We start from the raw sequence: 19,524 nt of genomic DNA on the forward strand, positions 1-19,524 counted from the left end.
TTCATTCCTTTAAGAGCTTTCAATTCTTGTGGTAAAGAGTAGTCTGCAGGATGTCTTGGTGTGGCAGTTGTTGTGGTCAGTAACTTGAGATATGATCTTCATGACAACATACAGTGTATAACCTTACGGATATAGAGGCCAATCACTGTCATGATTTTTATGTCCTTGGAGGGTTCTTTACAGGTATCTCTGGGGCCCAGGCAATTAAGAATACTTATTGCTTTTTCTGGAGACAAAATAGTCATTGTAGGCTCTCTTGAGTTGTTCCACCCCAGGCGGCTATCCTGTATCGAATGTGAAATTCTAATATGGCAAATTCAATAGATTTTGCAGCGGGTGTATAACATTGTTTTTGTTCGCTTCAAGGTATAAAGACTGGTATTTAAATTTTTTTCGACATGCTGTATCTATTCGACATTTTTTCATCAATGGCCACCCCCAGGAAATAATTTTATGTGTGGCTTCATATCGACATCTGGCAGAGCTGGTACATGGTTTTGCCTTCTGCCAAATGCTAGGTGGTTAGCTTTGGACGTATTAACTACCAAGTCGTTGTAGTGGCAGTACTGATATGATATGTTCAATGAGGTGTACAGGCTTACTGCCAACTGTTCAGTGGAGTTTTCTGAAGAGAGAATAGTTGTATTATCTGCGTACATGTGCGTATGACAGAGTCCATCCAGGTATTGAGGTATGTTGTTTGTAAATAACATAAAAAACACGGGGCCAAGAACGTATTCTTGTGGTACACCTCTATATATACCATTTTGCTGTGTTCTTCCAGGTAGCTCTTAAACCAGTTAAGGACAGTGCCCCTAATGCCCAGATTGTTAAGCTTGTTTAAAATGAGAGAGTGGCCAAGACAATCAAACGCCTTACTGAAATTAAGCATAATGACAGTAACTAAATTCTCTGCCTCCAAATGATCAATTATAAACTCAGTTAGCGCAATGATTGCAGTTGTAGTACTTCACCCTTTTAAGAAGCCGTTGACTTGCAGTTGGTAGCTTATATTGTTCGTAATAGTTCATTAGTCCTTTTAGTACAACCCATTTAATCAATTTTGGAAAAGTTTAAATTAGCGTTCAGTGGTACAAGTAATCAGTAACACTACTTTTCAAGATCTGCGATCTGATCTCTTCTTCTGGTAGACTACTAACTTAACAGTATAGATTAAATAAACACAGAGCGTTGTGACATATAAGTCAGGAATTTCAAACATATGTGTATCAACTTTATGCACACCATCTCTAAAACAGGCACTTTATACAACAAACACTGATTATTAAACCTGAACTAAAGAACACAGGTCACAATATGTCTGCACTCAATGGCTAACCAGTGATCAATAGTAAATTCTTTAACCATTGTAAATAGTATATTACAAACAGGTATAACACTATGTGTCAAGGATTGAATAGATTTTTGATATTCAAAGATAGAGTTTCACACTGTTCGTTTGACAGAGCAAAGAACTTATACTCAGAAAAAGATGGGTTAAAGAAGAAATAAAAAACGTTGAATCGAATATCATTAAAATGGATATCCTGTGTCGTAAATTGGTGCAAAATAATATACAAAACCCTCTGAGTAAGAAAATGAAAACAAAGAAAAATAACGTACATGATAATCTCTTCTTGTCGGGACTATCACAGAAAATTGAAGAGCCGGTAGGAAATACAATGTTAGAACACGTTTTAAAACAACAAACACTCATAGGCAACATCTCGTAGAAACTAAACCAAAACTTGCCACATCCAAAATCAGGATGTTCAGGAGAAACATAAGCATTAAGAGTGAGTGGAAATATAATTATAGCCTAATTGAGTTGCTCTCAAGCAAATTATAACATATGATTAAAAGGGTTTTTGGACAATAGGCATATAAAAAAACTGCTTGTTTAGATCTGCTTGCCAAAATATAGCAATACATTTGGATCCTTAAGACACTTTTGGCAAAGAGCTGTTGAAGATAATCAGACATGATCAGACTTTTGGGTCTATACTTCTTGCGTACTTAAATATCAGTAGCTTTTAGTTGTTACAGTGATGGCAGTAAAAGGAATTCAGTTTAAAGACAAGCTTATAGCCATTTCCTCATTTGATTTACATTGAGAAATTAGCTCATCAGATAGCTTCCATGCTGATTTATATATAGAGTGAATCTTTTGACTTTTCAAAGGTATTTCTGGAAGTGGACAAATTAGAGGAAAATTTCGTTGAAATGTAACCAAACTGTATTACTACAGTGGGTGAACTCCCAAGTCTACAAAGAATGCCAAATAAGGATATTCACTCTACTATCCATAGTTGGCACACAGATTTATTAAATAATTGTTTGTTTGGTGTGGCAGACTGAATAAAGGTTTCTCCCACTATCCAGATTACACTGTGTTGGCTAAAGATGTGTTATTCTTATGTTAATCTGTCAAATAATATTAGAGTGATGCGAGGACTCAAACCCAAATAGTTTTTCTCCACTAATTGACAAGGCTGCAAAACTAGACATGTTGAACTACAGTTTGTATTTGAAACTAGAAAATTACCTTGTAGTTTTCTTCTTTGAGTCGTGTAAGCACAACTTTACATTCTGGCAGGAACTTGGGTACATGATTTTCACTCACAAGGTCTTTGACAATGTTTTTGACTATATTTGTTCCTTCTATGTTGAAACTGTATTTGTTCTCCTGAAAAACAAAAACAAACATATTACACACCTTATATTTTAGTAATAGAAAAATCTAAGTTGGTCTTTATGTATATACTAGCAGTTGCCTGTGGCTTCACACGCAATTTTCTGTTGAAAAGCAAGACACTATATTCACAATCTTTTTCTATCACAATCTAAACTCTCCTGAAATAATTGATGGTCATTACTTTGTGAGCCTCCAGGACTCAAAATGAAGGTATGTAACACATTTCCTGCCTCTATCTTTCGTGGTTTTTGCTATGCATTGATAAGTTATTCAGGACACTTTCTTTATATATATATATATATATATATATATATATATATATATATATATATATATATATATTAAATGTCTTCATAAGATAATTTGATTATAAAAAACCAAATTCTGTCTGTTTAAATTAATTTTCTGTCTAAGATATTTCCAGTATTATTGTCGTTTGCCTTGTGTCCTAATAAGAAAATGTATACCAACAAAAACCAATCTCGATCATAAAGTGTCTTCTTTCGGTCTTAATTTACTTTTGATCTATCCAGATTCGATTACCTTATGAGCAAATATTAACAGCTTTGTGCAATAAGGTAATTTTTATAGTTTTCTGTAAGGTAGCGTTTAAATAGTATTTTCATTTAAACGCTACCGGTTTAAATCACGGTCACGGTTTATTGATCATTGATGTAATGTAAATTTAAAATTAGATAATAACTTTGTCTTTTTAATCTGCATTACACTACTGAGCAAGCACTTTACAATAATTTAATATTTTCTAATATTTGAATGTAAACAAATGTTTCTGCCTCTGTGATGAATTTCAGCTGAAAGTCTTTACAGCTGTTAAGTATCAGTTCACTCTGTATGGTGGATAATGTCAATGATGCCAAAATCAACAACTACTTAGAAATGAAAAATTAATTAAAAAAACATTTTCCAGTGGACCAAATTGTGAATCTAAACCATTCTCAAACACACAACAATTTTATCAAAATCGGTCCAGTCGTTTAGGAAAAGTTCAGTGACATACACACGCAAACAAGAAATATACAGGGTGAGTCAGAAATATGGTAAAATAATTTTAAGATGTGATAGTAGAGCTAACAATAAGAAAAAAATGTTATATAAAGGTAAGTCCGGAAAAACGATCCATTACTGAGTAATGGCTGGCGAAAGATTTTTGCTTTGTTTTCAGTTCACCTGGTGAAATTAAGTGATTCTGAAAGGTTTTGTTCTTACTTTTTAACTCAAATAAGATGGATGTATAAAAGAAAATCACCTGAAAAAATCAAATAAAACCACTCTAGAAGTTGTAGTGTGAACAATATTTGAGAAAAAGTATGAAATTTGCCAAAAATCTAATAACATAAAATACCGTCTTAAATGTTTGAAGTCGAATAACATTGTTAAATGACCAATAAACAAATTGTTTTTCCTAATACATATTGTAGAGAATGTAATTCTGAAAACAACCATAATAAACAAAGTTAACTAAATGTGTAAAAAAAGTTATGATATTGACTCCTCACGTATCACACTACACAGCAAAACTTTGCTGTTTTATAATAAGGAATGAGTATCTGATTGGTAACAGCTGGTGTGAAAATAAACATTTTTTAGTTCAAAATTTTATTTTTAAATACAATAAACATCTACAATCGCTTTTAGTCTGACCGGAAGATTATAAAAGGATGCTCTAAATGACCTCCATTGTTCAAAATGCACACGTTCAGGCGTCTTCTCATCAAGTTTCGGACTCCGTTTCAACTCCAGATGTCTGCTTAATGGTTTCTATTCCGTTAGAAATGTTTGATCGGAGTCCTTTCAATGGTATCTATTGGGGAAGAGTAAACTAATGTTTTTTAAAATATCCCCAAAGGTAAAAAAGACCAAAGGATTTAAGTTCGGTGATCTTGCTGGCCATGGTCCACCTCGGCTATCGATTGATTTGTGAAACTCTCATTTTAGGTGTTCACGAACAGCCAGAGAGAGTAGTGCGCAGGTGCCCCGTCATGCATAAACCACATGTTTTTGCGCAAATGCAGAGGTACATTCATCAAGCAGGTGATGTAGCTCGTCTCTTAAAAAGTTCAAGTACACCACGCCATTAAGCCTGAGAGGAAGCACGAATACGACAAAATGATCTGCTAAGATTCCAACCCAAACATTTTACTGAAAATTGATGTTGTGGGTGATTAGGTTTGATAGCATGAGGATTCCTGTCTGCCCAAATGTGGTTGTTATGGAAGTTAATGATAGCTGTTCTTGTAAAGTGAGCCTCATTGGTAAACAAAATTGTATTCAAAAAGTTTGGATCAGCACATTTTAACAGAAGCCATCGACAAAAAAAACATGGGGAGCGTAGTCTTGTGGCAAAAGAGTTGCTGGAACATGGAGTTGCTTGGACATGCTGGAATTGGTTATGGGTGTAACTGGTACTCATGTAGTAGCCTATTCTCCGAATACTAGATTGGTGACATTGAAATGTAGTGACAATTCTCTAGTGCTCTTTTCAGAATAATCAGAATTTTTATTAAGAACCAACTCTTTCTAATTCAACAGTCCTACATGATCGGGCGAATGCCTACATTACTATGCTCCGAAGACTTCAAAGAACTTGTTTCAGATATGCGCTGATGAATAGTGGCAAAAATCTTGCTTTTGGACACCTGCGGTTAGAAAGAAAAGTTCTCTTGCTAGACCAGATGTCTTGCTGAAGTACTATTGCAGCGTCCCAAACTATACATTAAAATGCATGTCTACTAATTCAGAGTTTGAATACACATGAATATTACCTTCCATTTTTAATAAATGAAACACACAATACAAAATCACTAATTAAAAATGGATGGAAAATAACTGGTTAAAATACTTAAACACAAGCACATAGTATCTTTACAGTTTGTTGTTTTGTTCAACAATGAGGTGACATATATGTCATCTAATAATAAATGCCCAGCTGATTATTTATTATTTAAAAATGTTTTAAACAGTTGTTGTTTAAATAATTAATTATTACCCGCTGTTACCAATCAATACTCATTCCTTATTATAAAACAGAAAATATTTGCTGTGTAGTGTGATACGTGAGGAGTCAATATATAACTTTTTTTACACATTTAGTTAACTTTGTTTATTATGGTTGTTTTCAGAATTAAATTCTCTACAATCTGTATTAGGGAAAAAAACAATTTGTTTATTGGTCATTTAACAATGTTATTCGACTTCAAAACATTTAAGACGGTATTTTTGTTATTAGATTTTTGGCAAATTTCATACTTTTTCTCAAAAACTGTTCACACTGCAACCTCTAGAGTGGTTTTATTTGATTTTTCAGGTGATTTTCTTTATACATCCTTCTTATTTGAGTTATAAAAAGTAAGAACAAAAACCTTTTTTTCTTATTTTTAGCTCTAAAATATTTTACCATATTTCTGACTCACCCTGTTATATATATATATATATATATATATATATATATATATATAATGTTGTTACGTTTATAAAAAAAATTATCAGTGCAATTTTAACTAAGTATGAAGTACCAGAAAATTATCTCTAACATGTCTATACTAGACACAACATACTAAGCTTCGAGAATTATATCAAAGAGGTATAGTAAATATAATAAAAAACATGGCAAAAGCCAATGGTTACAAAATTAGTACGGCGGACACATAGGTTTGTAAATACATTTTTTTTTTATAAAGTGAAAAATGTTTTTAAACTCGATCAGAGAAAAATATGTATGTGTTGAATACAGCTACACGATTTAAAACAGGATTACTAAAAATTAAAGAAAAATGGTCATGATCTTTTTTAGTATAACAAATTAAATAGTAAAAATTCTTAACTGATAATAAACACAAAAACAATAACGAAACTGTTAACATCGGAACACAGACCTGGCCCGTTGTGTAAAGCAAAAATCAAGTTTTGCACACCACCTATACGATACAAACCATGATATGCACAAAATAAACAAAGGTCTAAATGTACTACGCGTATGTGGAAAAGGAAATGTGTTAAACACATTAGAAGAGTTTCAAATATACAAGGCATTTAATAGCAAAGATACTAAATAAAATATTTTAACTGAAAAATTAGTTTTCCATTCCATTATAATTTTTAATGCAATACTCACTCGGAGACAACCTAAATCAGCTGTTCTGCTCCTACTGTCACTACTGATAAGACCGGGTGAAGTGCAGGAGTGGGATTACGTAACCTGTTGTCAAACTGTTCATGTTGCATTGTGTACCACGTAAACTAATTACAATAGTTTAACACATTGTACTTGCCAGACAGATTTTGCACCCTGTATGTATCTGGTGTAGAAACGGTGAAACACAAAACCGACATCATTTCACTTGCCTGCAATTTTGACTTACCAAAAAAATTAATGATATTCATGTGCGGCCTACAAGACATACAGAAGATTTCATTATTCCATCCCACAGAACTACCCTGTTTGAAAAAACCTTCATATGCAGGGAAAAAACTCTTAAATCCACTTCCTGCAGAGCTGAAGACAATGCTGTGGAAATGGCTTGTGGAGAGATGAACGATTTCACGGTTCACTACTCAACTTGAATTACTATCAAATATTGTTTATACTCATACGTTTTGTATTGCAATGTTTATTGACAACAATTCTCTACTCTATGATCAAGAATAAAGCCTTCTGATTCTGTAGTAAAGAACTTGCTATGTCAGGAGTAAAGAACAAATAACTAGTGTCAATACTGTAAAAACATCATAGCAATACAATGTCGGTAAGAGAGTAGTTGAGAAAGTTATACATAGTTCCAATAATTCTGTAAGATAGCAGATATAAGTCGCAAGAAATTTTGATGAAATCACAGTTAATGAAGATATTGACAAAACATTCCATACATTTCTTTTAGATAGCATTCCTAGGCATCTATTTGATGAATAAGAACAATGCCGTAAATAAATATATCTATTAGCAGTTTCAAAAGTAGCCTTACAACAGCACAAAGCAGAGATCAATCATAAAACAGCTGGAGGTGATCAGAAGCAATTGGATTTTTGCGTCAAGCTCCCCGTCAAGATGATTGACCAGAAGATGGTTTTAATGAATTATAAAAACAATTTGTATGATTTACACTTGTAAAAATGTACTCTCTAGACTAGAATTGATACGAGTTGTTATATTTCCAATGCTCTAACCACTGAGCTATCTCAGTTGTGTCAGTAGAGAAGAATTATTCATCAGAACGTTTTCTGCTTAACTATTATTGTTAGCTACTGCAAGCAAACAATGATTCAAATAATAATAATAATGTTGTAATTTATTACATTCAACAAACCAAATACAGGTACAATAAAACCTCTTGTTATCTGGGTTATTTATTTATATACGGCATACACCATTTTACAACAAATGTTAAATCCGATTCAACAAACAAGAGATAAATTATCTTATAATACAGTACAACAAGCAATAATATATTTAAAGATAACAAGCAACAAATAAATAAAACCAACTATATGAACAATTAAAAAAATATGGCAATAATCACAGCAACGATTTATGTGTGTGTGGGGGAGGGTGCGTGCGAAGGGGGCGTGAGGTGTGTGTGTGCGCGCGTATAATATATGTATGCGTGTATAATTAAATCTGACTTGCAGTAGAATATGAAGTTTCGACAAGTAATAAAGTATCTTATAATATATAATAACAAGCAATAAATATATTTATTATTTAACAAGCAATAAAAAACAAGATAACAATCAATTATAAAACTTCTTATTACAGTACAATCACGATGCCAGAATGTGTAGAGAAGAGTCACTCATACACTCAACTTTTGTCATCACACTGATATGTGACCCTCTAAAGGCGTCACCAATCACTCATCATTAACTCCATCATTTGCAGTAAGAAGTTATTATGAGATCTAGCTGATATAGAACAGTTTATACCACTAAAATGTGTTCACTTGGTTTTTATATAAAATAGTTTTTTCTATTGTATTAATATAAGGTGCATATAATGTTTTTAACAATATAATTTTCTTTCAGGTTTCTTATTTTGTGTTGTTATACTTACAATACTTGTAAAACACATTGAACAATAATTAATATTGCATTTCACAAAACCATCTTACTACAACCATTGGCAGATGATAACTTGTAAAAAGAGATAAAGACTATATTACCTGTTTATCCTTTACATTGAAACCAAGAGGCTTAGTCAAATTCTCGTCTGATACTAAAGACAGTGGAAGATTTATTTCACATTTATTCTGTAACAGAAATAATAAAATAGTCTGTTTACGGTTTAATTCTAATCTGGTGTCATGTTTGTGCATCTAGAGGAACGTGATAACTGCACTAAGAGGAAGGTGAACTGGAGCTAAACTCAAAAATAAATGTGATTAAAATATAATCACAATAAATTAAAATTCATCATTAATTTCTGGTTTTTTCCCATGTCAATTAAAAATTGCTAAGGTAATACCTCTTCTTAAAGAAGTAAACACAAATGACCCATCAAGTTTCAGACCTATATCATTGTTACCCGTATTCTCAAAAGTTTTTGAAAAAGTAGTTTATAACCAGCTTATGAAATATTTGGAACTAAATCAGTTACTTGATAACGAGCAAAATGGTTTTCGACCAGGCAGATCCACAGCTACAGCAAGTGTTAAATTTATTGAATCGATTATAGACTCAATTGACAGAAATGAAAAAGTTATTGGAATTTTTCTTGATCTTACCAAAGCATTCGATAAAGTGTGCCACATGATGGGTTGCTTAATGTCCTTAGTGATTTGAATATAAAAGGCAAAGAATACAATTGGTTTAGGTCGTATTTGAAGAATAGACAGCAGTGTACTCAAATCCAACACATTTTAAACTATGCTGGAAGTCAATATAATTACATTAGAACCTATTTTTCAAAATTTAAAATAGTTAAACATGGCGTTCCTCAAGGTTCTATCCTGGGCCCTCTTTTATTTCTCTGTTATTTAAAGGGGCTCCCTGGGACGGTTCCAGGTGGAGGCTCAATATGCCTTTATGCTGATGATGCAAGTATTACGGTTTCAGGTAATAAACAGGAAGACATTGAGCTTTTATCTTTTTTAAACCTTTTAATTGTTAAAGATTTCCTGAGTTCCAAAAATCTCTTGCTAAACCCAAATAAATCAAATTTTGTATTGTTCAGTACCAAACAATCAAGATTACAATTTGAGCCTAACATATATTTAGAAAATTCAAAATTGAATCAAGTAGACAATACAAAGTTTCTTGGAATAATATTAGATCGGAATTTAGGTTGGGAGAAACATGTTGATTATGTGGTAAAAAAAAATGTCCTCCGGTCTATTTGCTTTATGCCAAATGTCAAGGGTGTGTAGCATTGAGACATTGAAAGCCATCTACTTTGCTATGGTAAATTCCCCATATGTCTTACAATATAGGCATATACAGAACCACAACTAAAAGAAATCTGGACAGAATCTTATTACAACAAAAAAAGCTTTAAGGATAATTTTTAACCTAAAACAAAGAGATACAGTGAAACCATACTTTTCTCAACTTCAAATTTTGACTGTATATGATCTATAAATTTATGAAACTGTTTTATACGTAAAAAAATACAACAACCCAATTAGTATTTTAAATCATCATGATTACAATTTAAGACGTAGCAGATATGTGGAACAACATAGGCTGAAGTTTTATAAAAAGAAAACTAGTTTCATCGGCACAAAATTTTTGTTTAACCTCTCCTCTCAATATTCAAAATGAGCAAAATTATGAAAAATTCAAAAAACTACTTAAAGATTATTTATTAACTTATTAACGTTATCCTTGTATTCTTTTTAAAACTTTTTTTTATTTCAATATGTAAATAACTTTTAAGTATAGTTGGGTATGTTTAGAAATGTATAAAATCCCCTTAAATTACCTAATAATTACCTTAACTAATAACTGCCTTGATGTAAAAATGCTTTAACTTATTCTGTAGAAGGCTACATAGCCAAATATTACTTTTTCAATGAGTGTCAAACTGATTTTTATGTTTTAATATATAAATGATAAATTTATATTGAGATTTATTGTGATGCTATTCTTGTAATCTGTTACATGTCGAAATAAAGAAATTTTGAATTTGAATGAAATAAAATGCACAAAAATATTATTCAATGATTCTCATTGTTTACATAAATAAAGTCTTTGTAAATTTTTAATTGGCGTTAACATACAAATGTTGCACTTCTTCATCGGGAGCCAAGGCCAACAGTAGCAAACACAGAGTGCTAAATCGAAACTTCCAACTCTTCTACTTTCAAAATATATTAGCGTTCTTCCTAATAAATATATCAAAATAAATTTTGTATTTGTCGAAACAAAAGTGACTAGGTTTGAGTCCCCTGCCATTATAGAGAAATTGCCTCTCTTGCAACTTTGGGGTTGACACTAGCTATGAGACCGCTTCATAAGTTACTTAAGTCAAGTAATGAGGTTTACAAGAAAATTCAATAGCTTTTTAGAAAAGTTTGGTTTATTTTGCCATTTTTGTCAGATTAAACAATTAATTCAATGGTAAAATACATCAAAGAAATGGAGATGAAGAATGAACACAAAACAAGTTGCTTGCCAGTAGGAGGGTTAAAATAGTTTTTACTTGTCAGAACCACACAATTGCAAATTATTACTTTATGAGAATTAAATTTTTAGACTTGTAATACAAAAGTTGTAATACAGGTGTAACGACCCGAACCCAATATTAACAATAATTCAAGAAATTATGCTTTATTTGGTTTTATAAAAATTTCATCCATTTGGTAAAATTTAACTGAAGACATAATAATTGTAAAGTGCACAGCACTGTTGAGGACAGCAATAAGACTGCTGACAATGCAGAGTCAGCACCTGCGTGTGCTGGAAGGCAGTCTAGTTCAGGCCTCAGACTCGTAGACATGTAATTCTCTGTCGCTCTATTATAAAATTTTCTAAATTCTTTCAATAATGTAATCAACATCTTATTTCATTCAGAAGTGCTCTCCCCCTTGCAAACCGATCTAAATTGTATAATGTTTATAAATTAATCATAAATAAATAGTGTTTTATAATTCAAACGTTGTTGCACAAAATTTATTTCTTTTTCCGGAATCATCCGGTGGTGGCAGCGGATACCAATAAGATCCCCAAATCGGTCACATCACACAGGGTAGACTTTAATAAGCGGCCTACACTCGTTATTCAATTGCTATTATCGAATAGTTCGATTGCTTTTATCCGTAAGATAATTCGATATTACAATTTATTTAACTTAGCATATGATTTTAACTCATTAGTTATAGTAATTGGCGATGAATATGAGAGAAATATGTAAGATATTTCTCACAAGTGACGAGATTTTTTAAGTGGCTTCAACACGTGATTTTGGATTCTGGTAACCCATGGGGAGAATTCTTTCCTCCATTTCACAAAGGCGGATACTTATTGATATCAAGCTGGGCAAGTTATAAATATTGTAAGATTTCATTGATATCTAAGTCTATACCTAAGTCTAGTTTGTAATGTTATTGTAAAATTTATGTTTTAAAAATTGTTATGTACTTTTCTTGTTACGGTCATTTATTATAACTCTATTGTGTACGATTTTTACATATTGAAGTTGGATAATATGTCAAATTGTTCGATAATAGCAATTGAATAACGAGTGTAGGCCGTTTACTAGTCTCCCCGTAATACAAAATATTTCTTTAGTTACATAAAGGAAAAGCATTCATATGAATGCTATCAATCTAAGCTAAAATAGGCTAGTTTGTCTATTTTAATATCCCAAAATTAGTAAAATATACATTCAAGGGTAAATCTTAAGATCAGCTACTACCGCTCTGATCGCTGTAATTTTTTGCATACTAACACAGGTTAACGTAATTTCAACGAAAAAAAAAAATAGTCCCGATTGTCGCCAGGCTTTTACCCCCCCCCCCCCAAAAAAATTGAGACAAATAAAATTAAACAAAATTTAAATAAAAACAATTAAAATTTGTACTTACCTTAATGGTATTTTGGGGGGTACAACGCAGCCACTGCCTTGAGGAAAGCATGAACCCTTTCTTCTGGGATGTATTTGGTTTTAAACAAGTGCTCCGCGAGGTAGCCGACGAAGTGCTTGCTCTTGCGACCGTATTTGGAGACTTCTGACCGGACGTCACGCCACTTCCGTTCAATTGTGTTGGTACAGGTGGATGTTAAGGGGGTCAACAAAGTCCTTTGAGTGATTCACAGTCAGTTGATTAAACTGATACTGTGAAAGGGTGTTGTAGGCCTTCCAGCAATCAGTTATTATTGTGGATCCTGGCAACACCCAAGTTTTTAATACATCGTATCAGTCTTCGCCATACGGTCTTTAACTGGGATAAGGAAGGTGTGCTTGGTCTCCCGATCTATTCCCCCCAACACCCACTGTCCTTTTGCTATCCGTCCTCTGTTGTACTTTCTTTTGCCAAATTTGGCTTCATCAATTTCAACTATGGCGCCGGGTCCGTCCAACTGTTGGCTGTTTCTTTTTAAGTGGTCAATGTAGACTTCCCAGATGAATGAGTAGTAGTCCACTATTGTCGGGTCTTTGAGATGAAGATGAGTTTTAACAAATGAGCGCCTTGGAGGTGATGTGAAATATGTTACAATAAAACGCCACAATGTGTTAATATTGACTTTACTTCGCTCCAGGAACGTGCCGAAACACGCCAGCCACACTTTTTCCGGGCTTTCTTCTGCAAAGCAACAATCTTTCCACACCTGAACTTTAAGTCATCTGTCAAGTTCACAGAGTTCCCTCACTTCACACAATTTGTCTTTGTTGGAAGCACGTTGTGCGCACAAAACACGTTAATAACACGCTTTTCATCATACAAACATGCTTCGAAGAATAGCGTGTGACAAGAACCATCGCACGCCATGTCAATAACTTCACTAATTATTCCTTGTCCATGTGGGTTTGTTTGTTGACGTCTGGCGGTCAATCGAAGCCGTTCTATAGGTCACGTGATCCGCCCGGCCAATCGGAAACTTTCCTGTTTGTCACGTGACTACTGTCAACTCATCAAAACGACCATTGTTTTTAGTTTGATAGTCGAAAATCTTGTTATTTATGTGTTTTGGATTAGCTATAAGTAAAAGGCCGGAGCGGCAAATCACGAATTTGACATTATCAACGTATTCTGCTCACCCTCCTGAACAAAAAAATATATATAGTACTTAGGAGGTGCAAATGACAAATAACATGATTCTAGGGGGTATATTTATGTGGTTAAGTTTCTAATGTTTTAATGTTCAGTTTGTGTGCTGTCTGGATAATCTCTTTACTTGAATATTATCTGCGGCCGGGACTGATAGCAGCCTGATAACGTATCTGTTATCTGAGTTCTCCGGGGCAGAGTCAGTGCTTCACAAGATATCGTATTCAGTATAGATTGGATTGAGTGAGTGCGTTACAATCATGAATCAACCATCCACTAGTTCGACCAACCCTAGTGAATTGTGTGTGTCGGAGTGTTTAGTAGGGCACGTAAAGAGTTTACGTTTTAACTGAAACAAAATTATTTCCTTTTTAATTGAACATGGAATTTTTAATAATGAGTGTATTTGTTCGTTGTGCGGTCGTGTGTTGTTTTTAAACCAGGAGACTTTGTTGTTTCGTTGTGATAGGCAAATTAGTAAGAAAAGAAGTTTTAAATGTTGCAATCAGGTCCGTGCTGGCCCGGGGGGACAGGGGGACGTGTCCCCCTGCGCCCTCGTCTTAAAGGTAAACCGGCGCCCTCTTGAAACTAGACGAAAAAGCCAAAAATCATTCGAGAAAAGAGCTAAAAAGGAAAAGGAAACAGGAGAGAAGAAAAAGGTAGTCGGAAGAAGTAGCCACGTGACATTTCTCAGCAATACAACATTGATTAAAATTGTTAAAATTATTCGTGATGAAATTGTAAGTAATATACCAGCTCAAGTGAAGGAAGCGGTAAACTTCTCCATTTTAATGGACACTACAATAGACATATCAGGAAATGATCAATGTTCATACGTTGTTCGGTTCGTAAACGGAGGCCAAGTGCAGGAAAGACTGATAGCTTTACAATGTGTATCATCAACTAAAGCCGATGCTCTGATGGATTCTTTAGAAAATACTTTTAAAAATGTCGGAATCCCAGTGGCAAATTGTATAGCTAATGCTTTTGATGGGGCGTCAAATATGAGTGGAGCCTATGCAGGCTTAACTGCGAAATTGTCGGAGAGAATTCCGAACCATATACACACTTGGTGCTACGCTCATGTTTCAAACCTAGTTCTTACTGATACAGCACAAATACTTCCTTCAACGATCACATTTTTTGGTTTGCTCCAAGAGGCAAAAGTATTTTTAAAGGAATCATTAAAGAGACAATAGTTTTATTCAGCAGAAAATCCTGTTTTTAAACTTGGCGCTATTGTTGCTACACGTTGGCGGAGTAGTAAGAGTGATGCTACCACTAAGATATTTGGCAGGATTGATAATTGGACAACAAGCACCCCACTTGACCCTTCACATCAAGCCAAACATGTATTCCATGAACTGACCGTAGCGACGTAGCGTTACAAAAGATTTCCTTGTCCCCTGAATTTAACACTACAGTCAGGAGTAGTGCAACAGGACTTCTTAGTAAGTTTCTAGAGTTTGAAACAACAGTTATTGCAATGACCTTCCTGCAAATATTTAAAGTTACTACACCATTATCAGACTACTTCCAAACGAAGAATCTTGACTTTGCTCAAGCCTGGAGGCTAATAGAGTCAGCAACTGAAAGACTGAAAGACCTGCGAAATAGGTTTTATGAAACTCTAGAAGCAGCACACACATTCGTTAGGAAATTTAATGAGAAGATCGAGGCGTCCTCAGAATTTGAGGATCTGAAAGATTTGATGATAGAAACTACATTCAAAAAGTCAAGGTCAAGGATAGTAAAAAGAATGGCCGGTGAAAAATGTAGTGATGAAAGTGTTGCCTCTTCTCCTGAAAATACTTCTTTCAGGATAACTGTCTATAACTGTGTTGTAGACACTATACAGCCATTCCATTGTGACGGACGGGACAAGCAGAGAGATAAATTTCCTTATAGTATCTATAAAAAAAAGTTATCATGCATTAAAACCTTCTGCAGTTTTTTCAGCATATCTTAAGCATTTTTTAAACTCACTTAAAAAAAAAATACTTTGAAATATAAATGAGTTACAGCATTTTTAAAGCGTGTGACGGACGGGACGTAATTTGGACACTACAGAAACTACACTAACTTTTACTACATTTTTCTGTGAATTGAACAATAATTATTTTTTTAAAATAATAGTATACGTTTTGTAAAGTTGTTTTTCTGGTAATCATGTGCTTTATATTCCATTTTAAAACTCTGTGTTACAACAAAAAAATTCAAATTTAGCAGTTGACGTGTGACGGACGGGACGTGACGGACGGGACAAAAGGTTACTTGTGTATAAAAACAACAAACAGTTACTTAATACACTTTTTTATTCATGAACACTTTTACTCAACTATTTAACTTAAATTTACTTACAACTAGAACCTGTTATAATTGAAATTAAATATTTACAAGGGTTTTTCATCTTACAGCTCGATTGACTTTGCAAACTTATAATAAATACTATTTCTCAATTCTTTTACTTCTGGCCCCTCAAAAAACTCCTTGTATTTCTGAAACAGACACTATGTATGTTTTAGAAGAGTCTATTTCAAATAGTTGGTCCTTGGTTTTAGTCTTCTGCACTAATCTCATGAACAAGACCTCCACGTTGTTGTCTTCTTCTACGCACCCCTGGGTTATAGCCAAATACTTATGAGCTCTCTTCTGTTTACCTTCACTTACAAGTTCTACTAATATGTACTGTCCAGCTTCTATTTCATCTTTTTTTAAAGGTTTAGGTCTTAAATATGAGTCCTCATCTTCAGAACTATATACATCTAAATATTGGACCTTTCTATTTTCAGTGAGAAAGTCAGAATCTAAGGAATCTTCATCAGAAAGTTTTTCATTAATTGACTCATCATGACTGTTCCAAGACTCTGAGAGTTGAAGCTCTGATTTCACAGTATTTCCGGCTACAATACTTCCTGGGTAAAGTGTTGATGCCCGTAAATAATGCATTGATTGGACTTTAGGAATAGGTCTGACAGCTGCCCATCGAGACTCCAATAACTCTTGACACTCTTCAATATCTTTAACATCAACATACATCACTTTGATTTTGTTTGCCTCACACTGTTTTTGACAACACTCAAAAAACTCTTCAGCAGAAGTAACTGTTGTGCGCCTGGATTTGACTTGTTCCCACACCATCCTTTTCACAGTGCCACCTACACCGTCCACTGCCCCCTTCCCATGAGAAGTGGCAAAGAAACACCATTCTCCAGTTACTTGGTAGTCCTTGTCCAGAAATGTCAGATTGGATAATGTATAACGATTTTTAAACTGGCCAGCACAGCCGTCTGAGAAAATCGCTACTTCCTCAATTTTGAACTGTTGTTTTAGATCACTTATTATTTTTTTAAGAAAATACCAAATTGAAAACTTGTCATGTGTAAGGTTATTGCTAATCAAAGCATAACATTGTTTTCCATTGGGAACCCATGCTACACCTGTAAAAATGGTTACAAGAGTGTTACTCCAGTGTGCACTCTGTATTTCGTCTTGTGCAATACAACTGTAGTTTTCAGCAAAGTCTATCTGTAAGACAGCTTCACCTTGTGTTGCATTTTTCTTTTTGTACTCAAAATACTCACTCTGTACGTTTTTTATGTAGCAATGCACTTTGAACTTTCCTAACATATTTTGTACCATTTCCATTGCTTCTCCAATAGTAGTCTCTACATATGTTATAACTGGTCGTTTATTTACCTCTCCCCACTGCTTCCAAGAAATTTGAGCCTCTAAATCTATATTCAAACTAAACTTAGTCAAGAAATTTGTATCTTTGCATTTGTTGCAAGACTCGGTCATACAGGCTTCACTTGTTATGTTACAACATATGGCGGCCAACAGTTCTTTACCTGTAGGTGGAAAACCTACAACAGCTTTAGACAATGATTCAGTAAGGAAATTAAAATTTGCATGTAGTTTGCAAACACATACATTATGTGGCATTTCTGAGCTCAAGCGTATATGAATTGGTCTTAGAGAATAAAATTTACTTTTTTTGATACCAATACCAGGATTTTCCTCAACAAACAAAGCGTACGCTTCTTTTACTGTCATAACCATATGTCGAATTTGCAATTTTTCTTTTTCACCTGAAACTTTGCTTTTGACTGTTTTGTAGTCTCTCTTTCCAGGAGCTTGTCTGCTGACTGTATCACTGCTGTAGAAAGCTATAACTTTTTCTTCAGTTTCCTTAGACAAAACCGTCTTTTTCTCTACATGTTCTTTAATAAAAAAGCGATCACTTTTTGGCAGCTGGAAGTTTTCATAAACTAGTTTTCTTACAACAGCAAGTTTTTTTGAAGGACTTTTTGGTAAAAATTTCTTTGCACGAACTACAGCCTTTCCTAGGCTTTGCCTGTTTGAAAAAGTTCCAAGTTCATTATTTTTATCACATACATGTTCTAGCTTTTCTTTTTGTTTTAACCTGTATTTTCTTTTTCTTTCAGTTTCCTTGCATCTTTTAAGTTTGAGTTCTTTCTTACCTGCACTTGTAGAACTAATTGTAACTAACTTTTCCTTTTCCTTAGCTCTCGATATTCGCTTTCTCTCTGCATCTTTCTTCAAACTCTTCTCCCAGGCTTCTTTATTCGTCTTCTTTTTTTCTCTGCTTCGTTGTTTTCGTAGTCTCGCCTTCTCTCTAGATTTTAAAAGCTCATTTGTCTCCATTTCCATAGATATCTGAAATCAACAAAAACTCGTGTAGTTTTTAGAGTAAATAAATATTACAAGAATCACAATGTTTAGTTGACTGCAATATCGCAACAAGATGTCGCAAATATTCCATGACATTTTTTTGTAAGCCCATGTGCAAGGGCATTATCTGACTCTAAAACCCTTTATTAACATTAATGTTTAATATTTTGACATTTGGTGTGGGATCTTGTAGTTAATCAGCTCTTTTAGAAATTTTTTTTAATCAGTCAAATTAATCAGCACAATGTTAATTAAATGCTACAAATAATATTTCACTGCATAAACAGTCTCAAAGCCTAATCAGTACTACAACTACAGTTCTAATTAAAACTAGGTGTAGGTATAACTTACAATCTACAAATAGTAGGGTGTCATAATATTTTGAAATTGGGAGAAATAAACTATTTTACATAAAATTAAAAAATAAGATTAGCCTAGATTCATCTCACAATGGCCTAGATAGGCCTAGTAACTTGTACATTCAAAAAGTAACATTAGTTAATAAATTTAAGTATTAACAACGAATTTAGGGCATGGGGTATAGAGATATTGCTAAAAAGTGTGACGGACGGGACAATTTTCAAAATTCAATAAAAACTAGAAACAGAACTAGAAAAATCTAAAAACTTTGAGGTTAGGCCGGGGTGCTTCAGTGAATAGAAGATTTGTTATTGAATCACACATTTTATTTTTAATAACTTGTAAAAATAAACTTACTTACCTTTATTGTGACGGACGGGACACTCAATCTCTTCTTCAAAACAAGTAAAAATCCATTACTATAAACGATAAAATGAGAATGAAAACTATATTTCTGAAATGTGCAGAAGAGCTGGTTTCCCTCCAAATAGTCAGCAGACTGAAATTGTGTCATATGGTTAGTGATTTTTTTGACTTTATTTCACCAATATCATC

At 33.7% G+C, this 19,524-nt stretch overlaps 1 protein-coding gene across 2 annotated transcripts in view; it reads right to left on the bottom strand.

The window, feature by feature from the left end:
* LOC124353217 (zinc finger protein OZF-like) overlaps positions 1-19,524 on the bottom strand; it is a 29,121-nt gene that overhangs the window by 7,473 nt on the left and 2,124 nt on the right. Inside the window, exons 2-3 of one of the 2 annotated variants that reach the window (XM_046803115.1) lie at positions 8,869-8,955; positions 2,546-2,686 (exon numbers count right to left, since the gene is read on the bottom strand). In XM_046803115.1, the coding sequence (XP_046659071.1) occupies positions 2,546-2,686; positions 8,869-8,955 (228 nt within the window). The remainder of the gene's footprint in view (positions 1-2,545; positions 2,687-8,868; positions 8,956-19,524) is intronic. The other variant, XM_046803116.1, reaches the window with a different exon arrangement.

This window comes from Homalodisca vitripennis, chromosome 1, assembly GCF_021130785.1.
Source record: "Homalodisca vitripennis isolate AUS2020 chromosome 1, UT_GWSS_2.1, whole genome shotgun sequence".
Classification (NCBI taxonomy): Eukaryota; Metazoa; Arthropoda; class Insecta; order Hemiptera; family Cicadellidae; genus Homalodisca; species Homalodisca vitripennis.